Source organism: Melanotaenia boesemani, chromosome 14, assembly GCF_017639745.1.
Source record: "Melanotaenia boesemani isolate fMelBoe1 chromosome 14, fMelBoe1.pri, whole genome shotgun sequence".
NCBI lineage: Eukaryota > Metazoa > Chordata > Actinopteri > Atheriniformes > Melanotaeniidae > Melanotaenia > Melanotaenia boesemani.
In genome coordinates this window covers 7,411,905-7,434,205 of record NC_055695.1, presented here as the reverse complement: position 1 = coordinate 7,434,205, position 22,301 = coordinate 7,411,905, and the positions used below count along the sequence as shown (strand labels likewise).

General features: G+C 37.8%; 2 protein-coding genes across 8 annotated transcripts in view; one reads left to right on the top strand and one right to left on the bottom strand.

The window, feature by feature from the left end:
- Positions 1–92: 92 nt before the first annotated feature.
- hps3 (HPS3 biogenesis of lysosomal organelles complex 2 subunit 1) lies at positions 93–16,208 on the bottom strand. Of its 7 annotated transcripts, none has more exons than XM_042006246.1 (25): positions 15,920–16,208; positions 15,240–15,430; positions 15,071–15,142; positions 14,556–14,649; positions 14,310–14,383; positions 13,081–13,293; positions 12,823–12,883; positions 12,461–12,543; positions 11,354–11,471; positions 11,053–11,206; positions 10,880–10,962; positions 10,518–10,692; positions 10,315–10,396; positions 10,003–10,160; positions 9,708–9,809; positions 7,197–7,305; positions 6,813–7,057; positions 6,228–6,402; positions 5,886–6,119; positions 4,306–4,503; positions 3,949–4,125; positions 3,707–3,811; positions 2,349–2,555; positions 2,140–2,227; positions 93–169 (listed from the first exon to the last, which is right to left on the bottom strand). In XM_042006246.1, exons 2-25 carry the CDS (start codon positions 15,315–15,317, stop codon positions 138–140), a joined length of 3,117 nt encoding a protein of 1,038 aa, XP_041862180.1. In that variant the 5' UTR covers positions 15,318–15,430; positions 15,920–16,208; the 3' UTR covers positions 93–137. The 7 variants fall into 7 exon arrangements, with proteins under 7 accessions (XP_041862180.1, XP_041862176.1, XP_041862179.1 ...); XM_042006242.1 differs by lacking the exon at positions 93–169 and adding an exon at positions 463–1,867; XM_042006245.1 differs by lacking the exon at positions 93–169 and adding an exon at positions 463–1,867 and having other exon boundaries at positions 11,053–11,203.
- Positions 16,209–17,315: 1,107 nt separating this feature from the next.
- bcar3 (BCAR3 adaptor protein, NSP family member) overlaps positions 17,316–22,301 on the top strand; it is a 78,466-nt gene continuing 73,480 nt past the window's right edge. Inside the window, exon 1 of the mRNA XM_042007174.1 lies at positions 17,316–17,597. The gene's annotated coding sequence lies outside the window, so the exon portion shown is untranslated. The remainder of the gene's footprint in view (positions 17,598–22,301) is intronic.

Here is a 22,301-nt window from a genome sequence, read left to right as displayed (position 1 = left end):
TTTCCTGTTCACACTCCAGCTACAGCCCCAGCAGTCAAACCTCCAGATTTCCAGGTGAAAGTGTCCCTCCAAACATCTGATCAGCTGAGCTCTCATTAACTCAAGCTGAAGTCTATCAGTCTGAAGCTCTGGTTGGGTCACAGTTGTCTTCTCTGGCTGGTGATTGGTTCTGTGGACAATGCAGAAGCTGTCATTGGTTAAGAAGTTCGTTATAAAGCAATTGTTGGGTCAGCGGTATTTTCAGAAGTAAGAAATGTGAACCCGTGTACTTTGGTTTTTGTTATCAGACACATTTCTTTAGTGTTAAAAGGATTTTGTTGTTGACATGTTCAGAAGATTGATTTAAAAGGTGAACACTGTATTGATGCCATTAATTCACCTCTGTACATTCCACCCGGTTATTAAGCTAATGATTATAGACTCCAATATTATAATAAACTTAAAAAATAAATGAAGTATTTCAATGAGTGCTACAGAAAAGCTTTGAAAGTAGATTCTACAGCAGAGATGTAGTGTCTAATCATGTTATTTATTTATTTGAGGACAATGAACAGAAAAAGTATTTACTTCAAGTAATACTTAATTTCTGTTACTTATTAAACCACACACTTAAAGATCTGTAATCAGTATTTAATCAAAGGAAGTGACCGTCTTCTGTTTGTCCTATCAGCAACTTTGACCTCAGACCTGAGTTTGACATTTACTAAATGAGAGAGACGCATTTTGGATTTTTTTTCTGCAAATAAAATCACTTTATTAAAAAAAAAAAAAAAAACATTTCAGAAAAAAAGCCATTTCAGTAGTTTCAATGAAATATATCTAATAAATACATTATAAATACACTGATAAATTCCCAAACACTGGTTAGTCAAGTGATAAATGAGGAAATGTTTTAGTCTTACAGAAAAGAAAAAAACTTAAAATAGAGCAATTTTCTCTTAACTGGGAGAATATAAACAGAGAAGGTGGATCAGACTTTTCTGCACCACCTTTTTATTGACGATCTGATCAGCTGATTTAACAGATGATAAATCCACCGCAAACATGGTTATCTAAAAGTGGAGGACATTCATATAAAGCAGCTAAAAAAATCTCAAAGTTCATTTATTATTATCTGTACTGCTTCGTCCATTACGGGTCGAAGTGAAGCTGGAGCCTATCCCAGCCTTTTAACAAGAGAGAGGAATTCACACTCACTCTTAGGGTGAATTTAGAGTGACCAGTTAATTTAATATGCATATCTTTGGAAGGTGGGAGGAAGCCAGAGTAACCAGAGAGAACAAACGTATACAACAGGAGAAACATGCAATCCCCACACAGAAGGGCCACCTCGCCCCAGTTCGAACCTCCCCCCAGCCGAGGCTTGAACCAGTGACCTTCTTGCTGTGAGGCCATGGTGCTAACCACTACACCACTGTGCAGCCCCCCAAAAAATAATATATATAAAAACTAATTTGCAGGTAAACGCAGAACTTCTGAGAGCAATGTTCAGGAATTTCCCCCTATCTCTACAACAGGAAACCAGCATATTTTTAAGTCTTATCAGTAGTGTCTGAGTTGATTTAACAGATTAAAAACTAAAACACATGACTGAGCTGAAGCAGAGCTTTTAGATACTTAGATCATCCTTTAGCTTGCCAACGTCTATGAACATAACACCGAATCTTTCTAAGAAGGTTCATCAAGCCCTTCATGAATGCTTTGTGTATTTGAGTTCCCAGTTTGTGTAAGTGTGTTTCTCAGGCCAGAAAGTGTCTCTGGCTGCAGGTTAACAGGTGAGGCAGAAAGTATGAAGCTGTGCCATCATCAGGAATGAGCTCCAAGAACTCTGCAGGAGACGTCTCCATAGCGACAACAACCAGCGTCTCTGTCAACATAAAAATCAGTTACATTACAGAAAAGACAACTTAATTTGGCACTTAAACTTTGGTACTACTTCAATGAAACTTTCTTCTTAATTTCTCTTTAAAAATATATTATATTATATCATTCTATTTCCAAGACCTATCAAAGGCAACTGTAGTCCTGATTTCATATCCAAACTGTTACCAAACCTGTCAGGTTTGTCAGCAAATAAGAGGATGAGTCAAATTAACAGTAAATTACATTACCATTGCATTTAATATTAAAAACATCTACCTTTGAGAGCACCCAGCAGGATGCGGTTGTCTGAGGCTGCTCTTGTTCGGTTGCAGAGCTCAGGTAGCAGTTTCTGCCACCAGAGTGCCTGTCAAAATCAAGTCACATGGAAAACATGGTAACGAAAATCAAAATAAACTAACAACAGAAACATGGCATCAACAAGGACAGAGCAGTCATTACATATTAGGCTTGTGTTTAGTACACACCATGTGTTTGTCTTGTAACTGGTGGTTGGCATAGGCGATGATGGCCTGAGGACATCTGTCCAGTAACTGCTCAATGCTGCTGGAGTACTGCCCTCTTCTGGTGGTGCAGAGGAGGTGCAGACTGAAGCCCCACAAGGTTTCCTCTGACAGTTGCTCTAACAGTGGCACAACGGAGCCAAGAGAAAGAGACGGGCCGCATAGCAGAGACTGCAGACAAACAGAGGCACCATTGAAATTAAAACAACCAGGAAAGGGAAAACAGGAACATTTTAAAAGGTCACCCGGTAAAAACTTATTTACAAAGCTAAATTAGTTTTTTTCTCTGTTAACTGCAACCCTTACGCTTTGGAAAATAGTTGCCTTCACTGTCCATACTTGTTTCTTCTATAAATCTTTAAAAAAGAAAAACTAACAAGGAAAAAAGAGACAGGATGCAAGACAGATGTTTGCAATGTGTTTTCTTTGTTTTTATAAATGTATTTTTATTGAGCACCAGTGCTGCAAGGCATCTACAGAGACACCAATGCAAAAGAAAAAGGGTCTTTGAAACAATGTTCATACCAATATTTTCTAATAATAACCGCCTCCCTCCTGGAAAATGCTGGATGTCCATCCAGAATAGAATAAAAAAAACTAAATGAATTAGATTTAAATATATACAGTATATACACAGGCTCAACACCACTAAAGCTAATACCTGTAAATTTTAAAATGATGCAGATGGATATTAGTATTTTTTTGCACTTTTGTTTAGGGTAACAGTCAAAGTTTTGGTAAGGCTTTTTTTTTCTTCTTTTTTGGCTTAGAAAAGTGTCTAATTAAGTGGAATAACCAGGAAATATTTAAGTGTCAGCTATGATAAGAGCAGATTAAATAATAATAGCAAGAAAAAGTCTCTCAACCCATCCTTTATCACAGAGATTAATGGACAATAATTTAAGAAAAGCGAGTTCATGCTATCCCAGAAGACATTTAAAGGGATGCTGAGGAGTCACATAAATAATTTATAAGGATGGGAGCGAGTGTTTGTGCGAGCAACCAGTGGCACCATTATTAGCTCTGCCAAGGCGGAGGTCATGTAATCGGTGGCGTTGGTTTGTCTGCCTATCTGTCTGTTAGCAAACATAACTCAAAAAGTGATTAGATTTTGGATCCAGACTTTCTTTAAAGGATTCTTTACAATGGGGAGATAGAAATAATTTAGCCATTAGAACTTCTAACAAAAAATAATGCCCAAAATCATTAGCTAAATAAATAAATAAACAATGGCCACCTTGGCAGAGGTAATAACACTTCTCAGGTAGACGGTCTTGTCACTCTTAATGTTAAGTGAAACAACTGGAGTCAAATTTAAGTACCTGAAGTTTGTGCAGTGCTTCCTGATGTTGGGAGTTGGTTGTGTGTGCTGGATTGAGAACAGTGAGCCAGGGATACAAAGCACCATAATGAGAGCATGAGTTGATCTGAAACACACAAATACATATAAAATTTCAGGATCAATAGAAAATGTCTAATAGATAAAAAAAAATCAAACTTAATTTAAACTTAATTTTTTAGCAAATCAAAGTCTGCCAAACAAATACAAGCACATAGCACATACCAGATCGTCAGAGCTCTTTAGTGACTTGTGTTTTGGAGCAGCTACAGAGTTTGTCAGTCGGTCGATGTAAACCGACGCCACCCGGAACAGAAGCTCCTGAATGACAGCATCCTGTGAAGAGGCCATGAGCATCGCCTCCCAGAAATCCACCTGTAAGCTGTTCTCACAGCCCAACTCCTACACACAAACACACATTTACTGCTACTGCTTTCAGGTGAAATTAATCACAGTGGACAAAAGTGATGTTCAGACACTCTAAAGCTTTCTGTATAAGCAATGCCACAATTTAGTGCTTAGATTTTACATTTAGCCTTCAAGCTATACTCTTCCAGATCAGAGTGATAAACACACAAACACCTTGAATATGTGATCAGCCTGTTCCAGCTGAACTTTGTTGTTCTCATGTAGAGCCACCATGGCAGCCACCAGCAGTCCAGCCTGGGAGTTTGCCAGCTGTCGGGCCAACGTTGTGGGATGGATCTGCATGTGCTGGTCGCCTCTTCTACCGTGCAGCAGCAGCCTCGGCTCCTCGATGAACCCGTACACCAGCAGCATCTGAATACAGCCCAGTACTATTTAATACTATGTGGAATATTCTTTTGTTTTCGATTTTCTATAGCTAAATTAACCAAACTATATCAATTTAACAAAAAATAAAAAAGTGTACAGAAAGCATTCATAACCACCTCCTCTGATTATATATACAGTATACAGACGGGGACAAAACTGTTGGTACCCTTCGGTTAATGAAAGAAAAACTCACAATGGTCACAGAAATAACTTGAATCTGACAAAATTAATAATAAATAAAAACTCTATGAAATTTAACCAATGAAAGTCAGACATTGCTTTTCAACCATGCTTCAGGAGAATTATTTAAAAAAATAAACTCATGAAACAGGCCTGGACAAAAATGATGATACCCCTAGAAAAGACTGAAAATAATGTCACTAAAGGGACATGTTAATCCAAGGTGTGTCCACTAATTAGCATCATTATATATATATATATATATATATATATATATATATATATATATATATGTATTAGGGCTGGGCAATTAATCGAATTTTAATCGCAATTACGATCTGGGTTTTCAACGATCATAAAAATGAAATGGTCCGATTATTTTTGTCCTTCGATTTGTGCTGTTTTCAAATCGAGCGCAGCTGTCATTGCAGCGCTTTGCTGCAGACTCATCCCACAGCCCTGACCGCTTTAGTTTTATTCAGAACGAGTTGCAGACACCTGGACACACGGGAGGCGGCGTCGCTCCTTCTCCATCATTTTCTATGTAAACTTGCGCGAGGAAGCGAAAATTGCTGCCCTCCTCCAGCTAAGCGACAGGCGACAGTCGTGCATGTAAAATGTTGCATTCGTGCACACAGACGTCCACACGGGGCCTTGCGACGCAACACAAAAAAATAGAAAAATGTTCAACTTTTCTCATTTAACACAGTGAACAATCCGGGATTTAAGAAACTCATCAACACTTTGGACAAACGGCATCACTGCCATCTCAACACCATTTTAGTGGACTGTCTCTTTCTTCCCTGTATGATGAGGGAGTGAGGGTGTTGTGAAAATTTTTTTTTTCCAGATCACACCAGGCGGAACATAGCTGCTGGTCTGAGACAAACAATAGCTATGGGGACCTGGTGGAAAGAAACTAGTCGACATTACCACAGTAAACACTTTAAATGTCACCCCCCCCCCCCACCCACCCAACCTCTTATCTATAATCGTGTTAAATAATCGAGATCTCAATTTCAATCAAAATAATCGTGATTATCATTTTTCCCATAATCGAGCAGCCCTAATATATATATATATATATATATATATATATATGTATATATATCATTTAGTGACGCACACCAGTTAATAAGGGAACATAAGGTAACTTGAGCTGCCAGTTTCTTAAAACAAATATTAACCTCTGCGTGTCGCTCCAACAGCTCTGTAAACTGTGGCACATTGCCCAGACGCAGCATCATGGTTGCCATGGTGATTGTTAGTGGTACCGACACTCCGGCTGTATCCTCCATATGCTGCAAGATCTGCAGTGTTCGGGCAGGATTGACATTTATCATGCATGGGCTGGCACACACGCTGACGATCATCGATGGTTCTGATTGGCTGAAAATGTCAACGACCTCATCAGCTGCTTCCTGCAAAACCAGAATGATTGACAGGTTCATTTTAGGTTAATTTGTTGTACTTAATTCAAGGAAATTCTTAACTATCTAAGGAGATCTAAGAAAAGGTTTTTTATATACCTGACCGAGGCTCTGGTCTACCTCCTCTAACATATAATGTTTCAGGTAAAACAGGAAGCCAGGACCATAGTGAAGACTGCTGGGAAGCGGGCGGTTTCTGGACATGACCTCAATGACTGACAGACCAGACATCCTGTAGTAAGGCAAAGCCAGGTGGCAGTCCTTCTGACTTCCTCTGACAAAACAGACAGAAACTATGCTTAAATAATGACTAGTTTGAAGTTCTAAATTAGCTTGAAATGCAAGCACATACAACAGAAGAAACAGAGTTTTGATTTTACGTCTTTAAGTTAGCAAAATATTTGTCCGAAACATTAAATGAGCAGAGGACAAGAACCTCTAATGACAAAAAAACAACAGTGATTTAATCTTCTAATCTAAACTAATCCTCAAATCTTGTTGACAATCTGATTTGGGATAATAACTCAAGTCTACACCATATTCAGTCTTCAAAATTACCTCCATCATTTGAAGTTCATTTGAAGGTATCTGTGTAATCAAGAGTGGCGTGATTATGGTTTCTACTGTACAGAAGTTCCAATGGATATTAATCCTGTAACAAGCCTGCAGGTGTGTTTGTGTTACCTGCTAAAACAATCTCCCAGCTGGGCACAATTCTGCCTGAATGCCTCCTCCAGCTCTTGTCTGTCAGACTGTGCTGCTCCCCCTGAATGAGTCTGCAGGGACTCGGCAGCGTCGCTTCCACTGCTCTGTTGCTGCTCTGATGTTTGCAGCAAGGAGGCACGGAGGAGGAGATGAGCTTCGCTGAGGAGGTGTCGAAGACTCTGGGCCTGTGGGTTGGTCTCTGCGTAGCGCTGACTGTATTCAACCTGACCACAGGTACACAAAAACAAATAACAGATTGATCGAAACTCAAATATACTCCAAAAATATGTCTTATTGGTTCATTTAATGTCTTTAATATTTCAAGTTAATCAATAAACTGTTATTTAAATGTGTGAGTGTTACCATCTCCTGGTAGAGAGTGAGGGGAGACACCGTATCAACAACATAGAGGTTCCATCCATGTCCGGCTGAACTGGTTTCTTTGGGAGAGGAAATCGTCCACTTTCTGCTCCTGAGGTTAAACATTAAAAATAAAATCAAACAGAAAACTCAGCTCAGTCCAAAGCAGCGGACTTGTGATATTACCCTTTTCCTAACAGAATACCCAAACAAATGTTCATTCTTCTATCCTGTTTCTAAACGCTACTTTTTATTTTCTAGTTTTCAAACTATTTATTTTTTAATAATTGTTACGCTTTTTTTAATCTGTATGGCAGCATCTGCTGCACTATAGTCTGCATATGTATCATTTAGTTTTAAGAGTCACTTATAAAAGCCCTAATTTCTTCTGCTACCTTTTGATACGATATGAAATAAAAAAAATTAAAAATAAATAAAACAATGACTCTTCTCTTTATAAACCAGGAAGATGTCCATGATTACTAAAGACAACTACAACTTCTTTTGTGAGAATCACAAAAGCTGTTGGACGTGAAGAAGACCCCGAAGTATAATTCTACTTACTGCTGCTACTGTGCTGGTTCTAAACACCTCCGGTTACAACAAACTTCCACCTCATTGTTAACTGACCTCAAATATACTCAATTATCAGTCTCAAGCTCCACCTTCTTATCCAAAGATAGTTGGTTCATTCTCTTATGTTTTAGTAAAAGAAAAAAACAACTAAATATAACATTTCAAAAAGGCAGTTTATATCACATAATTATTTAGTTCAGGGCCAAATCACGAGACAAAAAGCCCTTCATCTTGTTCATCTTAAGGTAGCTCAGGCTCAGATTAGTAAATGATATATCTTGATCTGCATCATCTTGCATGCATGACTTTTAGGGATGGTTTTTTGAGTGTTACTGGGCCAACGCAGTAATTTCTGCTACAGAATCATGTGTTTTAAATACAATACTGCTTGAAGGGCTAAAGACCACACACAGATTTTTCATAAATCAGATTCTTTTCATGATATTATGCACTGTACATGATGAAGAGCCTACAGTTCTTGACCTCAGTAAGTGAGTGCTTCATGGGGTGCTTCATTTTGACTTCATTCATTTCATTCTATCGTTACCTTTTGTCAATGTTTTGTTGCCCTCTTGTGTTGCCTTTAGGTTCCATTGACTTTTTTAAACATGTTTTTTAGAAAGATAAACGTCACTGACAACACAATGAAACAAAAAAACAGTTAGCCTTACATAGGAGAGAAATTAATTTTTCATCTTAAAACAACACAACATGGTTTAGACACCACTAAGCCAGAGGGGATGTTGTTTACTGTTCCCATGACAACATCACAATAATGCTTCCTGGGAAGAACAACCTCTCTGATATCATGCCAAGACATGAAACATTAGCAATGTTATACAACATGTAAAATGACATTTTACATTGCCAAACAAACAGTTAGGGGTCTGTTAGTGAACAGGTTGACGTGGGATCAAAGACAACCAGGAGTCCTGGTGCTTGTGTGATCATAGTTTAAAGCTCACAAAATACAAGTAACCTGCAAGCCGAGGTTCTGCTTTGATGTTTTTTAAGATAAAGGCAAATTTATTTTATTTGAAATGATGGCCAAAAAAAAAAAAAAAATTCATTGAACGTGTTTGTGTTGGTGAGCTTAGAAACCCGAGAACCTGTTGGATGAAATCCAGTTATTAAATGAACTGGTAAAATCCAGACGTCTTTATTGTAGTCCACACGCGATTAGTTTGTGAGTGAAAGGGGGCACACACACACACACACACACACATACACACATACAAACAGAGGCAGTTAGGCAGGTTATGTGTGTCTAGTTTTAGGTTCTAAAACAGGAAGTTTTGTCTCTTTTAAACCAAGCTGCAACATGACACTAAAATTAACATTATTAATCAACTTCAAAGAGAAATTACTAGCTTCTTCTGAGTTTCTGCATGTCTCTTCTGGAGGGGAGGAAAAAATTAATGAAAAATATATTTATATAGCAAGATCAGATAAGACTTGGTTGCTGCTTCAGCACTTTAGTTAACTTTGTTGTTTTTAAAGTGCGGTATAAATAAAGTTGCTGTTACATGTTTCATGTAGATTATCAAGCTTTAACGTGACTTGTTACCTTACCTTACATTTTCTATATTTACATCAAAAGCAATGTTTTTATGCTTTCACAGTTCCAAAAATAGTTAGTCTGAGTTTGAGTTACAAGTGAGAAAAAAGAATAACCTAAAATAATAACTTGTGAAATACTTCCACACTGATGTTTAAGTTGCCGGAAAACTGCAACAAACCAAACTGGTTTTTACTGGAAAACACAAACTACTTTATCAGAAATAAAACAATAAAATAATAATAATTTCTTGAACATAAAAGATCAGAAGAAATGTTTTGGTTGATTATCATCCTTTAAGCTGAGTACTTTAAGGTCTCTGTGCTGCAGCTTGACCTGAAAGTGACAACAAAGATTTGGTGGGGTTGGGTTTTTCTTACAGAAAGGGGCGCGACAGAAGGTTCTCCAGAGCTGGTGTGGTTGCGGGATTGATTCCCATCGCAAGGAAAAAACCAGCCAGCATGTCGTTTTCTTTCAACTCACTAAAATAACAACACACACATATAGTAAAGAAATTCATACATGTCTGTGCACGCACATCACCAGCACTGATACTCCCCATTTCAGAGTATTCTGGTACACGCAGGCGAACATGATGACATTTCTGATGAAGGTTTTAAAAATGCAAGGTTGCTGAGGATGTTTTACTCTGTGTACCAAGTGTGTGTGACTTACAAGCCCCTGCGCGGTGTGCTGCGTTCAGTTTCTTCTGGTGTTTCTGTGTCAGCAGCAGAGAGCAGGACAACATGGCGGCCGTAGACGCAAACTGACCGCAAACCAATAAATAACTGCATTCTGAGAGCACACACCTCCAGGCTGCAGGGCGGACAGGCCTTTAAAACACATACATAGATGTTAAACTGAACAAATACATGGCCAATTATAAAGAGACTGCAACAAAAATCAGTTCCACTGCACTAATGAGTAGAACTGTACAGTAATAAGCTTCTTATTTCAGAAATTGTTGCTATAAGAGCAGGCTCATACCTTCATGGTGGTGTCAATGTAAGGGTCTTCGATCCTGGCTGCTACTGCTGCACATCGTACTGTGAAACACTGCAATGCACTTCTGTCAGACACAAAAAAACAAACAAATAAATAAAATAACACATCAATAATTCATCTTAAAGTTATATTTTAACTGTAACTATCTAGTAATGAATGTAACATAAGGTCAAATAATTTTGTACTTTGTTATAACGTGCAGCAGGTGATCCGTTAGCACCGCCTGCAACACTTTCTCTGGATACTGATAGGCTGAAAGCAGCTCCACCCCACCCTTCAGACTGTACAAGTAACCAGCAGTGGGGAGAGAGAAGAAGCAGAACACACATGCTGGTTCATCCTGAGATGCTGACTGGTTACCTGCAGAGAAAGATTAAATGATGTTGGACAGCGTGACCAATCTGAACTGAATTCTGTAGCTTCTCCATTTTATTTGCAAGATTAGTTTTGTTACTATGGAAACTTATCATTTTAATCATTACTTAAAAATGTACTGCACCTAACTGTGACTGATTTCACTACAAATCAATCTGCATAACTGACTCACTGGTGAACATGGAGTACAGCTGCAGGGAGTGGAGATGCATCTCCTCCACACTGCAGCCTTGGAAAAACTCTGGAGAAAAACGCCTGTGTGGAAAGACGTTACACACTTTAAATACACTTCCAAAGTCAGAAACATTTTTACTATAAAGATGTAAATGAGAAATACAAGCACACCTAAAAAGAATGTAGGACAGTGTGTATTGTCCCCTGTCCTCTAGTCCGGTCTTTTCTATGCTCACAGGGATGTCACAGTCTTTAGCTCGATTACCGAGCAGCTCCTGGTGTCTAGGAACAAGCAGGAAGTCGCCCTGTTCTTCTAGAAAATCTGCTGCACAAACAAATACACACACTGTACATTTAGGCAAAAACTGAACTCAGGACTCAAAACTTCCTTGACAATACTGTGCAGCTCTACAGCGCTGCAGAACAAACATGCCACCATGATGTAGTCTGATGTAGTTGTGTCTGTTTTTACCATTCTTGCTTGTTTCTGATGATGGGTCTATGGTTACAGGCATAAGAGCCGCCTCCAGTTTTAGGACCAGAACTTCCAGCTCTCCCTGCACTGCCACATATCCCCCACAGAGTGCAACCTGAGAGGTGAGTTAGGCTGTAGTCATTACAGTATTGTCAATACTGCAATAATATGAATGATAAATATCGGAAAGTCATTGTTGAAGTTATCCTATTTATCTGTTTTTTTTAATGTTTTAATTTTTTTTGTTTTGAGTAAATGGGGAGGTTTATAGAGTAGAAATAAAAGACGGATAAGGTAACTCAATCTTAGTTAAGCTAACATTGGAGTTCTGTAACATGCTATACCAATAACAACCACAAGGCAGTGGCTCCCTAAACATCTCTGGCTAATAGAAACTCTAATTTTTGTCTAATTTCTTTCTTGGCTTGAGATTTGGAAATTTAAGTAACAATATTCAGAATGATGTCTAAAGTCCTAAAATGCACCTGAAGAAGGGAGGATTGTAAAACTTATTAAAAGTACATCCAGCACAAACATATTTAATGCCAGAAATAACTGAATAAAATGTAGTAGAATGCCACCAAACTACGGTTAGATGATGCTGTTGTGTCACACATACGACAATCCGAAGAAAGGATGCTTGACTTTCACTCCATTGACTGCATCTCTAGTGGGATGGACTAAGACACAAATTTAGGAGTCAAGTGGAGAAACTGAGCATGTGCAGGTTAGGAAATTAAATGAAGGGTCTGTAAATACATTTTCCCTCTGCTGTCGGCAGATTTTACTCTGTTCCTGAACACTATGCTTCTTGCCCATCTTTCTTAAATTATCCTGTAATTAAGTTAGTATTGCATCTGAAAAGCAGAGGTCAATTTCTTGTCATTTTTTGACTCAGTAGGATATACGTTTACATGTACAATATATACTCAACGGCACAACATCTGTGCCATGTCAGATTTATTAAATTTTTCTTAATTGTAAATTTTTTTTTTGTAAGTTACACAATCAAAAGTAACAGGCCCTCATAGAAGGTGTATAATTCACTTAAAATATTGCTGCAAGTACGTAAAAGTGAAACTTAAAACAACAGGTTGAAAGTACCTGTTTAGGAGTCATTTTTGGAAGATGCAGGATGACGGACCGTTCAAAATCCAGGACAGAAAGATTCTGAGTTGAAGTCTGACCTGTAAGTAAAAACATAAAGAGAAAAGAGGACCTTTTTTCTTTAATCACAGCCACTTTTATTACCGTGTACTATTCATCATGTGGTTTGGACATGAACAGGATGTTACTGGTGCTGGTCAGTGAACATGGCAAATTACAATATGAAGACTCTTTGATCTCTTTCATTTCTTCTTCTCGGGATTGAAACAACCAGTCATACAACACATGGGAACTTAATGAATGCCTGCTCGCTTACGTATTCACATATTCACACCTATGTGTTACTTTTGTTGAGCTACCTTGACTTTGACTGCAGCTCTGCTGAGTGTTTGGCCAGGGACTCTGAAGGTTCTGCTGACCCTGATTTTTTCAGAAGACAGAAACATTAAAAAACTAAAGTATTGTCAATAAGTCATTATTATTACTAAGAACATCAATAAGTCTAATTGAATTAAATGGAGTCATAAGTTAACAATGACAACAACAAGATGAGCTACACTTTCTGGTACTTTTGCATAAATTTAAAAAAGAACTTTGCTAAGTGGCTGTATTCTTACAAGGTTCTGCTGGTTCTGTCTCCTCAAAGTAAACAGAACTAGAGTGTTCTCGCAGCCAACCAGAAGGTCGCCTGATATGGAGCAACACGCCATGGCAACAGGACGCTCTGCCAGAGGAATCTCAATGATCTCCATCTGCACGCCGCCCCACACAGATGCCCCCCGCAGCAAGTGTCCCAGCAAACGCACTCCAACTCTGGCTTTCTCCTCCGCCTGAAAACAGAACAGGAAATCACTCATCAGAACACATGGACACAAAATACGATACACTGATGGAGAAGAGACCACTTTAGAATTCATATATACAGTAGATATGGATGAGACAACTTGTGATACCATCATGACATGTTTGGAGAGGCTTGTTTCTCTCTGATCTACATGCAATTCACATTCGTACAGCTGTGGTATTATTTAAGCACATACTAAGTAGCACACGCTGTGTATACAAATTTACCCAGAATTCATGGCTAACTGTTTTAACTTTAGACAATTAAAAGCTAACCAACCTGCACAGATTACCTGGGGCAACAACTTAGATTTGAGACTCCATCAAAGCAGTATTAAAATACTATATATATATATAAATAATATATATAAATAATATATATATTTCTTTTTTTTTTTATCAAAGGCTATTTCATCACTTACCAAAAATTCTCTATGACACGCTTTCTTTTTTATAGCCAGCAATAAAAGCCTTTATCATCATGGTATTGTTAGGTTTACCTAAAACTGGAGACTGTTACAGTTTCAAGACCTTGTCAGAGAAAATGACAAGGATGTTGGGATTTCTTTATGATGCTGAGCTGCATCAAACTTGAACATCAACGTTGAATGAGACCATTCTGGAAAAGATCCAGGAAATGCTCAAGGTAGCATTTTTTTTATGTTATTTTATGTTTCCACCCAATGTTGCGCTAGACTTTTTCATTGTCTGTCATTTTGACTGACAGGGTCATAAAAATTCTGTCATAATCTATTTTTACCTGATAATAATTTCTGTCTAAATGACAGATGGCCTTCAGATCACTGTTTTAAAAAAATGGTCATTGACGGAAAATATTCGGTTAACGTGACCCCTGGTTTTCACCTGCTTTAAAGTTAGACTGTAAAAACAGATACATATTTAAAATGTCAAAAATAAATAAATCTGTTTAAAGAAGACAAAAAATAGTTCACAGCAAAGTGACATGAAGAATAAGAAAGCTTTGGTCGTGTCAGCAGTGTACCTGGTAGCGCCAGTTGGTGTAGGCTCTCAGGTAAGTGGCATTGTTCTTTTCTTCAATGGTTACCAGGTAGTCTCCTGGAAGAAAAAAGCAAAAACAATCCAAAGCTATGAAATTAAAACGTTCCGCCTTTCTCTGCTTTCCCTCCAACTGTTGGAGAGAAAGCAGAGAAACATGTAGCTCCTTAAAAAGGGGAAGCAGGAGATACTGTATTTCTGGTTTCTGCATAAAAGGAAGAGACGTATGTACCAATTTTGCTGTGCTGGATGCTCCTCACAGTGCCCATGGTGGCAAAGCGACAAATGAGAGGGCAGCCCTCCTTCTCCAGACTGTACGCTTCCACCTTTGTTTAATTAACAAAACAGAAGGAAAGTCAAACACTCAGATGATCCATAAATGTATCTACATAACCATTTTGGGTTAATGCGAGTGTTGAATGTACAGCTGCATATATGTGAACTTGTAATGAACAGCTATAGCAAACAAAATTAGCTCTATCTTCCTTCCAGCGAAGAGTAAAAGTGCATTCTATTGCTCTAATTGAAATCTGAGGATGGAATTATCCAGTAAGATAATAATAAACTTACATCGATTTTTTTTTTTTTACATTTTCTTTGTCCAACTGAGGAAGCAGCTACTGTACAATTGAGTACATATAATATAAAAAGTGCTGACGGAATAATGTGCAAACATTTAACTGAAAGCAATACCAATACAGAAACCTGAAATTTTATAGTGTAAAAATATGCTTATTTTAGAGTAACCTTGCATCCTCCAGTCGCCACCACGAACAGTGCTCCACCTCCACAGCAGACCAGCCCAGGTTCCTGCTCCACCTGAGCCACATTGAGATTACAAGCAGTTATGGGCTGCATTGTTTATATGCTTAAACACAGCATGTATTGGCTAATATACTTGCAAGGCCTCACTTACCTGTACAATCTGCTGCGAGGTGAAAGGATGGCAGTTATAGACGTGCACCATGTTTGCTCTTCCTAGCGCAGAGACCATTCAACTCAAGATGGAAAATAAACTGACAACTGTGGTTTTATCTTCTTTCAACTCCACTTGTTTGACTTATTCTCTGGGAGGTTTCATCCATCAGGGATACATATACCTGTCTGCTGTATAAAAAATAAATAAATAAAAACTGTGTCGTATGCATTTGAAATTAGTCCAATTTACAACCTGAATAAAAGCAATTCAGACTGGGCTGGAAATAATATTGTGGAGTAAAAGCTGTGCAGAATTTCTTTTTAAATCTGGAAGTTTTTGGTAATACATAGCTGTACTGCATCAGTATGTAACTGATGAATTACACACATGAAATGCTCTGTACCATTACAATTAAATGTTTTGGACCTTGAACATATGCAATATATTTTAAATGTAAAAAAAGTTGAATTCTCATGTGATAGGGAAGATATTTCTGTATCCAAGTATGATAAAACTCAAGAGTATGGAAACTGTGACCCTAAAAGCCATGAAAACACAATAATGATACATTTTGGATAACTCATATTTTTCCAGAAACTTCTTAAAGTATACACGAGGAAACCAAAAGAGAAACTCGGTGCTAACAAAAGTAAAAACGCACCCATTTACTAACTTACAGTAAACGTTGTATCTTCTGCAGACATTCAGGAGCTGGAACAGAGCAGCAGTTGTTCCGTCTAGGTTTTCACTAATCGATATCACATGCCGCAGTCTTGTGAGCAGCAGCAGCTCTTGGCTGTTTCACCTCAAATCAGATGAATCCCTGTTTATTCATATTCTTATTTCTGTGACTAACATTATACTGAGTGAAATTATCAGCAGATTATTTTAAAGAAGTACCTAAAGCGCCGCAAACTCTTTAGCTTCTTCTCTTCCTACTTGAACGTCTTGACTCCAGTTTATCGATTTCACGCTGATAAAGGAGGAAGTAGTCCGTAAACCACAACAACACAACACCCGCCTTATCTTGATTCTGATTGGCTGAAACGCCTGCTTGTTCACGTTCAATGCTGTAATTGGCTACTGAGCTGTCAAAGCCTAAAGGGTGAAGAGTATAAGTGAAGTGCTGCAGCAAGAGTTATCTTATGTATAAAATAGAGACGTTTTTCACGTTTTTCCCCTTTCATTTTTTAATACATTATATAGTCAAATCATGTTATGTCGAGTATTTCTTTTTTTTCTTGACGGTGAATTACAGTAGTTTATTACCACAAGGAATTTCTTTATGTTGATATAAAACAAATAGCTAATTTACATATTAACAATAGATATCGCAACCGTGAAAGCTGGCTCGTATTATTTAACACTGGGTAAATTAGTAGAGACATGGATGAGTTTAGCAATTCACCTCGGGGTGGTTTTGCTTATTATATGATAATGTTTCATTTAAAAAAATAATTTCAGTTTGGCTTAATTTTTTTAAGATTTTTTTTTTCTTTTTGAAAGTCCTTTTATGTAGGATGTTTCACCCAACTCATTTTTCATACCTATTCACCCTATTCAGGGTTACAAGCTTCAGTTGTGGAACATTTTACAAATTAAACCTTGGTTCTTTTGCCGTGATACATATGTAGATATTTTTAATAAGGACCCTTCGTGAGTTGAAACTGCAATTCAACTGATGCACTTAATTAAAAGAACCACATGGGGGCAGAAGTTGACACAAAGAAAGATGAGAGAGTGCACTGAAAAGGGTCCACATTAGCACAGCAGATGATGTGAGGATTCAGCTTATATAATAAATATTTATGCATACATAATTGTGTATTTTTAAACTTTCATCGTATTGTCTTTAGGTTAATGCTACAAAATAAAAATTAAACAGGAAGGCAATGAAAACCCTCAGGTTAGTGGAGCACACTCAACAATTATGCATGTTAGTGCTGTTCTTTTCAGTTAATATGCCCCACCTTAATTTACATTGACCCCTCCTCTGATTCTGCCACTGCACTTTAAGGTAAAGTTAACCTTACAACCTAAGCACCACCTTTATGGGTGAAGTTTATTTTCATTGGTCTGTAAAAGCAGTCGGATATGATGCTGGTAAAGTTTTATCTCTGCGCATGAAGGCAGCATCTTCTTCTTGGTGCTGGCAGGGTTGTACCTCTGCGTACAGCTAAGGTGTCGACCGTAATTCATGTTGGTGTCATCCACGACCAAACTCTGCAGCGCAGCGTTCATAAATGGGGCGACTATGATCAGCTGTGTAACGCCCGCAGTCCTCAGCTGAGTGTGCAGGTTGCAGCGTTATTCTGCAGCTTCTGAGATAGTCCGTCGCTCTGGAATTTGCACAAGGTAGGACAGATTTTTTTCTACTTTTTTTGTTGTTTATAGTATGCTCATTTCATTCTAAAATACATTCCTGCATACACTACAGTTTAAAAATGTCACAGTTTAAGAGTCATGCAGGATACTATTATTGTAAGAAAGATGTAAGTGAATTACACTTTGAGGAGGAGCTGATGCCAAGTTTAAATAAGAAGCAGATATCAGGGTATTTGATGAAAACTGAAGCAAACACCTAATCCTGGGAAATGTATTTCTGTGGAGTCATTATTTTTACTTTAAAACATATCAGTGTATTTGTACTTTTAAGCTAAAAATCATGTTGCCAGTTAAGCTTGGACTGGGATTAGACCTTACTGTGCTGTACAGTGAAGTTTTCAAAATAAATAAGATATTTATTGCATTATAACCTTAAAATTTACCCGATCTGACCTTTTCCAAAACATATTAAATAAAACTGAGATGCTGTTGTTTAAGGTACTCCAGCCATCTTCATCATGTTTTCTCCTCAAATATCCTGTAAAATGTTAGAATTAATGTTGCCTAATGTTAGAATTAAAGTACACAAAAACCATTATTCAGATTCTGAAGTTAGTAGACTGCTTTGACTGTTTAGCTTACTTTTTGATTAATTAGAATTTCCATACTCTTTAAGGTAAATGGAAATCTCTAAGAATACCTTACAAGTGATAGCTAGTTGTAAATTCTTCTGTGCATAGTGTTTTATAGGACTGCAAACTGTAATTCAGAAACATGTTGGCTCACAGCTCCTAAAATACTTTTCAGACACAGCAGGAATCTGCATAAATCCAACTATAAGTATTCAGAGTTAAATCATTCTTCGGGTTTCTTTTTACTTAAAAGAAAATACTAACAGTTAATAGGTTTAAGTCATAAGAAATTATATTCTTTGAAGGTAAAAGGACAAGAAATTAAGTTTGAATGAAAAATGTACAGTATCATTTTATGGAGTCAAATTACGCACTGAAAGTACTTTCCCCTTCCCCTGGGGGCTTGTAAAGATGGTTGTCTTTAGATGACTCATAAACCTAGGAAAATTAACACCCAGGAAAACTTTTAAATCTATTCAAGACCAAAGAAGAAAAAAAAACCAAAAATTAAATTCAACCTCTTGCAGGCAAAAATCCAACCAAATGAAAAGTGCTGATATTGTGTTGCAGTGTGATAACAGCCCTCTGCTTGGAGCAGAGAGACAGTAAAAGCCATCTTGTATTTCACACAAATAAGATGTTTACTGCTGTGTGGCTACTTAACTGCAAGCCCAGCCATGCTTGATATGCACCTGCGAATATGAATGAGAGAAACTGACTCCATGAGAGACAGAGATGACTTGATGAAGTCGTCAATTTCATAAACCGCCTCTGGTAATGTCTCAGCACGCATGCATGAAATACATGCAGCTGTGAAGCTGCTTTAATTCTCTGTACAAGTGACTGAAAATAAACTTTATGATTGGTGAAAATATGTGTAAAAGTATGGTGTACATATTAAAGGCAAGACAGATGGGGCAAGGAAAGGAGTTAGGTGACAGCAGGAGTACAGGGGTGAAAGAAGAGTAGTTGAAAATGAATAAGTCAACTACAGAAGAAATGGAAGAAGAGGATAAAAATTAGACAAGTAAATGTTTTAACTGCCCTTTCATCATGTTATCAATCAGTAGACACCTGATCCTCATTACAATTAGCTTTCCTGTCATAATTTAGCCACTCCTATAATTTCTGTAACTGCATACAGGCAGACACATACTGAAGACAGCTTCAGACATGTTTTAAAGCAAGCACCGAAGCAGAGGGAAAAAATGAAATGCCACCTGACTTGCATCTTTATTTTCACACCTCAGAAAATTCTGGAGATGTCACAGAGCCTTCTCATAAACAGTGTTATTTCATTTCAGTGAACAGGTCTATTTTCAGAATCAAAATAAACTTTATTGTCCATGAAGGGAAATTAGTCATGGACAACAGTGTAGCTGTGCTGTAATCACAGTACAACAGATATCAAGCATGCAAAAACAGACAAGTGTCAACAATAAACCCCATGGATGACTGCACGATAATAACAGATCAAATAAATATATATAAGAGGTAGAACAATAAGAGTTGTAGGAGTTATCCAGTAAATACGGCTGAATAAACTACTCTTTGAGAATAAAACCAGTTAAACCAACATAGAACCAAATAATATTAAAATGATATAATAACTCTTAAAACTGAATCCCAAAAATTTGACAAAAGGTACAAATAACATTTTAGTGGTTAATAAAAGCTTTATCCAAGGTCTCTAATGTCACTTAGTTAGTTAAGAAGGATTACAGATGAGGGGATGAAGGAGAGCTTGTATCTGCAACCGCCTTCCTACACCGCTTCTTCATCTGGAGGCTTTCAAGGTCCTTTTGAGAAACTTGTTGGACAATCTGGTTATTGTACTTAAGGATACTTATTTAGTTTTTAACTGAGCATGTGTTGTAGGGTTTTGCATCCTGATAGAGTAGTTTTATGCTCTGTTTTTTTTTTCTATACTATACTACACGTTACCTGGAGCTAAGCTCTTAGCCAGATGTCGTATGTGTTGACCTTACTGTGTAGAATTTATGTGGATTATTTTTCATTTAATCCTAGGCCTGATGTGAATGTTGAACCAAAACCTGGGTTGACAGCCATCCGTGGCTGAAAGATCATCATTTAAAGCAGAAGCAAGGACGTTTTTAAAAGTGATTTAAACAATGTCAAGTTACAATTCAGCATTTAAACTTGATTGTGTCTCACTGGTTGGCAATTCTGAGTGTTTGCAGACGTGGTGGCAGAGTAGCGAGGCTGGCTGGAAAGCATCACATGCCCATTGAGGTAGGAAGTAGGGGCTTCGTTGGGTTCTCCACAGTTCACCTACTCCACAATACGTGGTGCACAGGAGCGGGGTGTGGGAGAGCCATCAAAGAACCACTAGGAGATGTACTAGGGCTAAAAGAGCGAAACATCTGTGATAGGTGGCCCCCACCTGATGACCCAGGTTTTGTTGAGGTGTGCACAATAATCCAAAGGCATCGGTGGAGGTGTGTCAGGCAACAATGCCCAGCAGGTAGACCAGCAACCTGTATGTTCTTAAGTGGAATCAGACAAAGCAGTAAAATGTTTACAGATAAACATAGAAATAAAATTTGCAGATTGCATCCAGACTTTTGCAAAATCTTCACACAACCTCATTGTGAATTTCTAAATGTAAACTGTGCCAAGTGCTGCATTTTTATATTTGTCTTACCAACATGCTGCCATGTGACTGGTGTCTGTCCCTGTGCCCAAAGTTTGCAGCCCAAAAATATCCTGAACATTAAATAAACAAGGGGAATACAGAGTAGATGCTCTCTGTACAGGAAAGTGTCACCACATGGGTCATAAGTTGAAGAATGACATTTGTCTGAGGTTGTGTTGGTATTTTTTCTAGGGCTATTCTACTTTTCACCTGTTCACATTTGTTGTTAACATGTGTCCAAATGCTCAGGGCACATTCAGATGTGAATCATGGCCTGTTTGTCCAGTCCCTTTTAGCAGTTTGGACAGGACAGATTCTGCAAAATCACCCTTTCAAGAATATTTACATACGGTCTGGACCAAAGAGAATATCTGTAAAGTTAATGTGAAGTCACGCAAAAACAGTGTGTAGAAATTTTTTAAATCTTGAATGCACTTGGTTGTAAAATAACATTTCACCTCTCAACAGAAAGGCTTTTTCAGCTTTTAACTAACCGACAAGGTGCTTCTGGTTTGGACATTCGCACTTTGCAATTTGTTGAGGTCACTGACCTACCTACCCATTTTGTGGGTTTTTAAGGTCATTGTCACCTGTGAGCTTTTTACTTGCCAACATGTTTTGGTCAAGAGATCCAAGGTGGGAATGGTTGTGATTTTGGACCAGTTTTCGTCAGAGGGCATTGTTGGGTTTGAATCACAAACTTGGGTTTGAAATTCAGAAGCACTGATCATCTGGTGTGCCAAGTGACCAACATTTTATGCGACCAAAACATGTTGTTCAGTCACATAAACAACTCACAGGTGATGATGACCTAAAGGACCAAAACAAAAAGGTAGGAGGGGTCAGTAACAGTGACCTCAACAACGCCCCAAGTGTAAACATCCCAACAATAGCTTATAAGTCTGAAACCCTCCTCCAGCTAGTAAGAACTGAAGAAGCCTTTCAGATGGGGGGTGAAATTTCTTCAAAAATCAACAAAAGTACAGTTGTCTTCTATGCAAGCAATGCTAAATGTTTGAGTAAACTAGATTGCAAGACCTTTGCCAGTGGAAAAAAGGTCAGTTTTGTCAGGAAAATATTGATTTGTGAATAAGCAAAAATATTTTATGAGTTGCTTGAAAAGTTTAATTTTTGTTATTGATGTTGTCTTTGATTGTAACCATTCTGGTTATTGTATCATAAAATGCTGAGCATCAATCAAATTATGAAAATCTAAGTTTTCTAAAGCGATGTCACATGTGCACCCAATTATACTCTAAAATTTTTTATACAGCAGAAATCTTTAGAAAGGAGATCTGATTACAGGTGGCCACTTAGGACAGATGCAGATAAGCATTTTAATGTCTGGTGTTAGTGTACATGTTTGGAGCTGTCCATGTGTGATCAGATCATCCAAGATGGATGACAAGACCATATGTGAGCAGGGCCCTAGTGTATCATCATATT

Coding starts and splice junctions, on each gene's coding strand:
- hps3 (XM_042006242.1), bottom strand. CDS start 15,317: ATGGTCTCTGCGCTAGGAAGAGCAAACATGGTGCACGTCTATAACTGC. Junction 13,294..14,309: donor ACACCAACTGGCGCTACCAG/GTACACTGCTGA, acceptor TTCTGTTTTCAG/GCGGAGGAGAAAGCCAGAGT. Junction 11,472..12,460: donor CAAAAATGACTCCTAAACAG/GTACTTTCAACC, acceptor CTCACCTCTCAG/GTTGCACTCTGTGGGGGATA.